Consider the following 9,339-nt stretch of genomic DNA (forward strand, 5'->3'; position numbering starts at 1 on the left):
TGTGCTGACAACTGGGGGGCAGGCTTGCAGGGTATATCCTTTGGGTGGTTGATGATGCATGGAGGGGATTGTAACCATGGCAATGAAATGATATACGATAGGATAAATGTAAAGCTAATGTTCTTCCATGTAAACTATCACATAATTCACAATAAAACATTAAAAAACAACAACAAAAACCCCTTATGAGTAGAGGCTGAATTTTGTAGGGGATAAGATATCCTTACCCAGTGATACCAAGATCCTGTAGTTCTCCAACATCACGTTACTGTACAGATGCCTTTGAGAAGAATCCAGGCAATCCCACTCCTCTCGGGAAAAGTCTACAGCCACATCTTTGAAGGTCACTAACTCCTGAAATAAAAGAAATGGATGAAATCCCCTCACTTCTTACATACTTACCTTACACACTCTGCCCCAAGTACCCTGGTCTATCCTTAATATTACATCCTCACACACATCACACATGTTCTCTCAGGGCCTTCGTGCTGATCGGACCCTTCTGTGTAAAACAGCAATGCCCCCCCAACACACACCCCATTTCCCTGATCTTGCTTTACTTTCATCGATTAAAACAACAACAGCTCTGTTCTTACTCAGACCAGCTTCCTGTGTTATAGTCTGAAACTGTACCATACGCTTTTGTCTCAGTCATAATCTTTATGGAAGCAAATCATCAGGCATTGCTTCTGTGATGCACTGGGAGAGTTTCAATCACAATGTGTTTTAGGTTAGTTAGATAAGCACAAACTCTTTGTGCTACTCAGCTAACTTTTAAATTTTTATGGATTTCTATACTTAATTTGATATTTATTCCTTGTCTCCGATTTCCACTATAAAAGTCGTGTAAGCTCCAAAAAGGCAGAATATGTTTGGTTTTGTTCATTGCTATCTGGCACATACGAAACATTCAAATATTCACTGGAGAAATTGAATAAATGAATGAATGAATGGTTTGAAAAGTCCAAAAATCTACAAAAGCATATAAATGATACCAAAACATGCTTGATTTATCTCTAAAAATAGAACTAGACCAAGCAGAGCAAATAATCAATGCAATTAAAACTCAAAATTTTGTATAAAGAGAAAGGGGGATTCTATTCAATGCTGCTCCCACCTGTAGACTCTGGGTAAAGTTCTATAAATCAGGTTTTATCCCACTGCACTCTTAGTTTCTATAATGTGATAATTTTCTGATGAAACCAGCACACATTGTGTAGGTGTGTTTAGAAAAGTTAAAAGAGATGAATCTATCAAGGATAAAAAAAATTCTTTTTTGCATTTGGCACAATTTCATCACAATTAAGGAACCTGTCTCTTGAAAAGTGAAATTCTGCAAGTGTTTCTCAATAATTAATAAGAACCTTTTTTCTTAATTAAATAAGAACCCTTTTTCTTATTTAATTATGCAAAGTAGTATACTAGGTGAGTGTCTCCCTCCTGTTGAAGGGAATACCATTCTTCAGATGTGACAGCTATGTTCCGGTTAACAGTTTGATTTGTGCAATATATTTGCTTCCAAAAATGTTTTCCCTTAATCATATAAAATATATAATAAACATGAAGATAAGTAAATAATATTGGTACTAGGGCTCCAGGTCACACTTGCATGGATTTATTCCAAGCAAAGTGTGTTTAAACATGTTTCTGCAACCACAGTCTCATCAGGGTGCTTTAAAAAAAAAAAAAAAAAAGAGCCACTCAAAACAGTGGTATTCTTGAGGGATTAAAATTGTGTTCTCTGAATTTCGGGAACAAAAAGAAGTCTCGAGGGTAATATTAGGGCTTTAGAATGGATAGGGTAAGGTTCCGCAATGAAATTCTTGTAGGATATCAATGCTACCCTTGAAGAATGAGCAGGTACATCATCATAATGGAAAAAAATCCCCCAGCACAACTTTCCTGACCTTCTTCTCACCAATGCAGTTTTCAGTTTTCTTAAAACTTCTTAATAATAACTCCCAGTGATAATCCTGTGTCCTCCTAGAAAATCTATCAAGATTACTTCTTTGGAATCCCCCAAACATCCAACATAACCTGAGCTGGCCTCTCTGCCTTGAACTGAGCTAGCCCAGCAGATCCCCTTGGAAGCCACTGTTTTGATTGGTCCTTCTATTCACAGGCCTCCTAATGAGACTAAGACACGTGTATTACTGAGAGACCTAGTCTTCAGTGCGGCCTTCCACTGATCATGGGGACATATGTAAACAGGCTTTGTTTGGAATAAACCTGTTCACGTATGAACTGAAATCCTAGTAGCAACACTTTATGACTTGCCATCGTCTAAACATAGATATTAAATACAGAAATAATTTTATGTAAATGTTGCTGTTGTTAATGCTGTTGGATCAGTTCTGACTCACAGCAACTCTGTAGTGTCTGAGGCTATACTTTTTTTTTTAAGTTTTTATTGTGACTTGAGTAATAGTTTCCATGGGAGAGCATCAGTTTTAGACTCATCATTTCATTGCAATGATTACAATCTCCTCTGTAGATCATCATTCAACAGTATTTGCTTCTATTCCCTGACCTGTGGCTCACAGTCCAGTGTTTATCCTATAGAGTCATAGTGTTCTTTTTAAGTATGTATGTCCCATTTTTCACTGATTCTGTGATTTCAGTTATAATCACCAAATCATACAATTACAATATCCATACACCAGTTTACCAGTTGCAATTGAATCAATTCTGACTCATGGCCACCCCATGTGTGTCAGAGTACTATTGTGCTCCACAGGGTCTTCCCTGGTTGAGTTTTCAGTAGTAGATGGCCAGGCCATTCTTCCAAGTTGCCTTTGGGTAAATTTGAACCTCTAATCTTTCCATTAGCAGCCAAATTCATTAACTGTTTGCATCACCCAAGGATTCCAGCATCCATAAAACCAAAACCAAACCAAGCCCACTCCCATCAAGTTGGTTCTGATTCATAGCAGCCCTCGATAGGCTTTCCAAGACTGTCCATCTTTAAAGGCACAGACAGCCTCTGTGTTCTCCCGACGAACAGCTGGTGGGTTTGAACTGCTTATCCTACAGCCCCACCTGGGCTCTTTAATGTCATTCAAAACAAAACAAAAAAACCCTCAAAGTCATTGCCATTGCGTCAGTTCTAATTCATAGTGATCCTGTAGAGGGGTTTCCGAAGCTGTAAATCTTAATGGGAGCAGAGGCCTCATCTTACGCGAGCAGAAAGCCTCATCTTTCTTCTACAGAGCATCTGGTGGGTTTGAACTGTTGACCTTGTGGTTAACAGTCTGTGCATTTCCTACAGGACCACACCAGGGCTCCATATGGTGGTGGTGGTGTGCCGTTGAGTTGGTTCTGACTCAGAGCAACCCTGTAAAGGGTTTTCGAAGCTGTAAATCTTTATGGGAGCTGAAAGCCTCATGGTTCTCCTGTGGATCTGCTGGTGCATTCAAACTGCTGACCTTGCAGTTAGTGGTGCAACAAATAAGCCACTATGCTGCCAGAGCTCCTGGGCGCCACATGAGACGCTTAAATGGTGATCTTAAAATATCTGATGTACACCAAGTGAAAATGTCTAGTTTCAAAATCTAATCATAATTTTAATCAAACCTGACTAAAGCATAGCAACAGTTCCCTTCATCAGTTTGTCTTTACAGATCTACACAGCTGAGGTCCTGTCACGTGGTAACTTTCTTATTCCCCACATCACCTGTACCACAGCACCTGAAGGCGAGGCAAGAGACTCTTGGCTCCTCACATATGTTTCCAGACCATTCTCTGTCTTCCTTTCTACATGACACCTAGTTTCAGAGTCAATGACATCAGATTATATCAGCTCTTATCCCTCCTTGCTTTAGATATCTATCAGTTCCCAGGGGGAGCACAGTGGCTCTGGAGTCTAAGCACGAGACTGCGAACCACAAGATTGGAGATTTGAACCCACCAGCTGTTCCACAGAAGAAAGATGAGGCTTTCTGCTCCTGCAAAGACTTCAGCCTTGGAGACCCCACACAGAGTCGCTATGAATCAGAACAGTCTCGATGGCACTTAACAACAACAACAACCAATTCCCAACAGGTACCAGTTGTCTGTCATTTCTTGAGTACAACAGAACTGGCTCGCTATTCCTTTTTCCTTCTCAATGCTACTCCTATTGTAATCTTAGTTCATTTTAACAACTTCGCCTCTCAGTTCTCTGAAGGCCCTCTACACCCTCTCCATAATCTTGGCTTCCATATTTCTATAGTCATTTACTTCCGTGGCCATCCTGGAGTCCTGGCAATCATGAGATGTTAAACTCTCCAGAATCTAAATTTCCATTCTCCCTCTCTGACCTCCACCTCCTATATTCCAATTTTTGCCCTCTGGTGCCACAATTAGAATAATTCTTCAATTGCTCTTACCACCATTTTCATTGGTCCTCATCCCCGTATAGCTTTCCTTTCTAGCACAATCATTTGTTATAACCAACTATGAAAACATACACTTTCAACTTCCTCGTCCCTCTCACGTTATTGTACTCACTTCTTTAAACCACAATCTCGCTCGATCTACCTTATATGTCTCAATAGAAATAGCTGAACTTTGCTGGAGAAAACCATGCCAACCACGTCAACTGGCCTCACTTTAAAATCATGAGCGTTAGCCTTAAGTGTGCCAAAATGCCGCCTCCACAATACATCTGTGTATTCAATTCAGCGCCTCCTCTCCTGACAGAACATTTGGTTCTTTCCCCTCTCTCCTCAAACCTTCAAAACCTCCCCCCATCATTACTCTTAGCTGATGATCTTGCTTTCAATTTCACTGAGAAAATAAAAGCCATCTGAAGAGAATTCCACACATGCCCAGCACAACACCCCGGCATCTATTGCACATACCCTAACTTGTTCCTGCTTTTATGAATGAAAAGATGACTTTCCTAGCAAAGGCCAACTTCTCCACTTGATAACTAGACCTTAGCAACTCTCACCTTCTCAGGTACATGTTCCAGCAATTCCCTCCATTAGCCTCTTCAAAGTTCCTTTACTATTCAGTCTTTAATGTAGAGACAAACTACTTACACACATACATTTTTATGGAGTCCTGCCTGGTGTGGCACCAAAGGATAAGCATTGAACTGCTAGCTGTAAGGTCGGTGGTTCAAATCCATCTGGTGCTCCTTGGAACCCCTATACAGGATCGCTATGAGTCAGAACCAACTTGATGGCACGTAACAACCACCACTACCATCTTGATAAAAGCATCTTGACCACACCTTCCCCTTTAGTTACCACCCATTTTTTTCCCCTCCTTACAGGTAAGCAGTTGAAAAGAGTTGTCTATACTGTCTTTTATTTCTATCCCTTCCAACAGCCGCACTGCGGACGAGGAAGAATATAATGCCATTAAGTGTTAACAGAACCACTCTGGCTGCTCTGTTGATAACAGAGGGCAACAGCGGAAGTAGAGAGGCCATATGGGGGAGTATGTCAACAATCCAGGTGTGAAACCATGGCTCAGAACAGAATGGAAGGGGTGGTGGTGGTAAAAAGTGATCAGACTTTGGGTATACTGTATTTTGAAAGTAGAACAAACAGAAGTCCAGATGGAAATGTCTAGCTAGAGCGATTGAGTAAGGTAGGCATGTAAGAATTTCCTAAAGAGCTTCTCTGTTTCTATTATTGTCCCCTCAGCTTATTTCCAACAACAGCCAGAGTTAACCTGTTAAAACAAGAACCAGACCCAGTGACCCTGTCCCTACACTGTGTCGTTATGAGCCAGAACCAATCTGACGGCACACGACAACAGCAATCATATGAGGATGAACTTTCCTAGCCTGATAGAAAATTTGGTTACAAAGGAAAATTCTAAAGTATTTGAAAATACTAAAATATCAAGTATGTTCAAGGGAATGTCTCTTTAGTAAAACAGCCCCCCTCCCCTCCAATTATCATTAACTATGTGGTAGGAATCCGCATGAATCCAATTCTCACCTGAAAATGGATCCAGGCCTCCCCCCCAGCATCCCCTCTCACCCATCTCCATTCCTCCAATTCTTCTGTGGCATTTTTTCTGCTTCCCAAACTACCAGCTAGGTCAAACCATCTGGGGCCATCAGAGGCTCAGGAGACTGCATACCCCCTGCACTTCAGACCAACAGCTCTTCTCCCTCTCTAGACCCTTAGAGTAGGTCACAAGCTAGGTGGGCTCTGTCCTTCATCAACTGACAGTGAAGTGTACCTCAGTCACCAAGCCACCCAAAGCTGGTTCTTACAAGTTAGGACTCTGTCCTTATGATTACCTGTGCAACCCTCCTCTGAATCAGCTACCCTGAGCTAACTCAAAATCCCAAAACATAAAAGAGTATGTTTTCTAATATATGGTTTTATATTATACTGTTGTTGTAAAGTGCTGTTGAGTCAGTTCTGCCCCAGAGCAACCCCGGTGATAAGCAACATAATATATAATAACATTATACACAGAGTCCTGGTGTGGTGCCGTAGGATAAGCACTCCACCCCAAGGTTGGTTTGAACCGCAAGGTTTATTTGAACCGCAAACTCACCAGCTGTTCCTCAGAAACACTATACAGGGTCGCTCTGAGTCAGAATCAATTTGACAGCTCTTAACAACAACAATATATGCCAACTTGCTCAATCTACCTGCAGCGACTGATGTAAAACCAAAGGAATGGAAAAGTATTTAACAACTTGTATCATTAATGTACTGTTGTAATGTATGTTGTTGTTGTTGTTAAGTATTGCCGAGTCGGTTCCGACCCATAGCGACTCTATACAGGGTTTCCGAGGAGAGACTGGTGAGCTTGAACCGCCGACCTTGCAGTTCAAACGGCTTTGCAGTCTGGCGCATTAATCCACAGCGCCACACCAGGACTCCTTGTTGTAATGTATACAAAGTCTTAAAAGTTAAAAAAACAAAAAAGATGAAATTTTCTGCTTCTGTAAGGATTTACAGCCTCGGAAACCCTATACAGCGTCACCGCGAATCGAAATCAACTCAATGGCAGTGGATTATTGTCTATACAAAGCCCAGGTGGCACAATCGTTAAAGTGTGAGGCTGCTAATGATTTTACAAGGTCTGTGGTTTGAAGCCACCAGCTTCTCTGTGTAAACATTCACAGCGTGGGAAACCCTATGGAGCAGTTCGACTCTCTACTAGAGGGTCTCTATGAGTTATTGGTGGAGTTGGTTCTGACTCATAGGATTTCCCAGGCTGTAAATCTTTACGGGAGCAGAAACCCTCATTTTTCTCCCACAAAATGGCTGGTAATTTTGAACTGCTAACCTTGACATTAGCAGCCACTATGCTACCAGAGCTCCTTAGTTATTACTTACAGAAGTACTTACAAGAATCCATTTATCAGAAACAAAAGGATACAAACAGAGGACACTCATTCAGCAAGACCAGGGAGACAGCTGCATGTTGTTAAGTGCTATCAAGTTGGTTCCGACCCATAGCAACGCAGTATAGAGTTTCTATAGAGCAGCTGGTGAGTTTGAACTGCTGACCTTGTGGGTCAAACGACCTTGCAGTCCAGTTCTTCATCCCACAGCGCCACACCAGGACCCCAAAGCTAGTTAAATTCAAGGCAGCTCAGAAGTTTACAGGACATAGGACTTATTATGAAGAAACTTTAAGAAAACTAAAACCAATAGTGGTAGAAAAACACCAGGAAAGTCATGCTAAAGATATTTTCCCCCATCACAACAATGAACCGTCTCATTCTTTGGGTAACAAGGGGTGTCCTGTGAGAAATTTGTTGGGAAACCATAGAACCCCCTCGCCCCCGCCATCCTACAGCTCTTATCTTGTTCCTTCACACTATTTTCACTCCTAAACTCAGCATTTAACAAGAACAAAATTTGAGTCCCTTAAGGATACTAAAACAGCTGCTTTGATGTGGCGGCAATCGAAGAGCACTGAATTCTTCAGGGAAGAAAGGTGGAAACACCACCTTCAGAAGTTTAAAGACCTAGATAAAGGATATATCAAAAACAATAATTGCACATTTTGATATTTATATTTAATAAAGGTTTCTATGATTTTATAGCAATACTTTAGTTCCCTCATATAAAAAACTCATTTCTAAGATTTTTAGGTAATTTGTTGGCCTGAAAATTGAGTTGATGGATTTTAATTATAATGAAAATTTACACTTTTAGTGTTATGCCACAGAAAAAGATCTATATGTATATATTGGGGGTTCACTTTTTTGCCACTCCAAAGGTTGTACTATTTGCTCTTACTGCTAAGTGCTGTCTGTTGTTGCTGTCGTCAAGTGTCGTCAAGTCAGTTCTGACTCATAGTAACCCTGTATAGGGCTTCCGAAGAGCGGCTGGTGAATTTGAACCGCTGACCTTGTGGTCCAGCACATTATCCCACAGTGCCACACTACGACTCCAAGGGCTGTCTAGTTACTTTTAACTCATAGTGACCCTATTTACAACAGAACCGAACACTGCCTGGTCCTACACTATCCTCACAATATTTGCTATGGTTGAGTGTATTGTCTTAGGTACTTTGTCAGTCCATCTTGTGAGGGTCTTCCACTTTTTTGCATGATGTCCTTTCTCCAGGAGCTGATAACATGTCCAAAGTACAGGAGACAGAGTATTGCTATCTTCACTTCGAAGGAGCATTCTGTGTATTCCTTCCATTGTCTTTGGATGCTTCCTGTGTTGGTCAATATTTTGCCCATAGACTCCTTCACTATATTAACAGGGAATTCCTTTGATATGATTAATGTTTTTATCTGTCTGATTATAGTTTGTTAAAGTTAATTTCTAAAATTATTATGAACTTAATGTCAACTAATAGTTTCTCACTATTAAAATTACAAACTTCTTTTCAAGTATTAGGTTGAAACGCTAACTCTTTTTACAGTCTAATTTAAAAGCAAAGGTTCCAAAAAATAAATAAATCCCTAAATCTAAAAAGCTATAAAATGTTTCAAAAGCCTTATTTACTATATTATAAATTACATAATACGTGTTTGTAAGACAAGAAAAGTGCCAAATTTTCTTTAGATTATATTCATATCAGTAATATTTATCTAATATTAGAAAACCAGCACATAATATTATGCCACAATTTCATTATTTCAATTATAAACTTGACAGCAACTTTGTTTCTTTTAAATTGAGCATAATCAACACCAATCCTTTAAACTACAGAATACATACTCTTTGCCCATAGTCTTATTCCTATTCTAGTGTGTGCCATCGAGTCAGTTCCAATGTACAGCGACCTTGTATAGAGTTTCCAAGAACAAGCAGTTAGTAGGTTTGAACTATCGACCATGTGGCTACCAGTACAGTACCAGTGTTTATCCTAGTCTTTATCCCTATTCCAATGTTTTGTTGTTGTTACATGCTA

At 40.3% G+C, this 9,339-nt stretch overlaps 1 protein-coding gene across 1 annotated transcript in view; it reads right to left on the reverse strand.

The window, feature by feature from the left end:
- The window catches only part of ZNF570 (zinc finger protein 570), a 22,073-nt gene that overhangs the window by 6,846 nt on the left and 5,888 nt on the right, over nt 1–9,339 (reverse strand). The window contains exon 2 of the mRNA XM_006867327.1: nt 228–354. Coding sequence (XP_006867389.1) covers nt 228–354 — 127 coding nt within the window. The remainder of the gene's footprint in view (nt 1–227; nt 355–9,339) is intronic.

The sequence above is a fragment of the Chrysochloris asiatica genome, unplaced genomic scaffold (assembly GCF_000296735.1).
Source record: "Chrysochloris asiatica unplaced genomic scaffold, ChrAsi1.0 scaffold00104, whole genome shotgun sequence".
NCBI lineage: Eukaryota > Metazoa > Chordata > Mammalia > Afrosoricida > Chrysochloridae > Chrysochloris > Chrysochloris asiatica.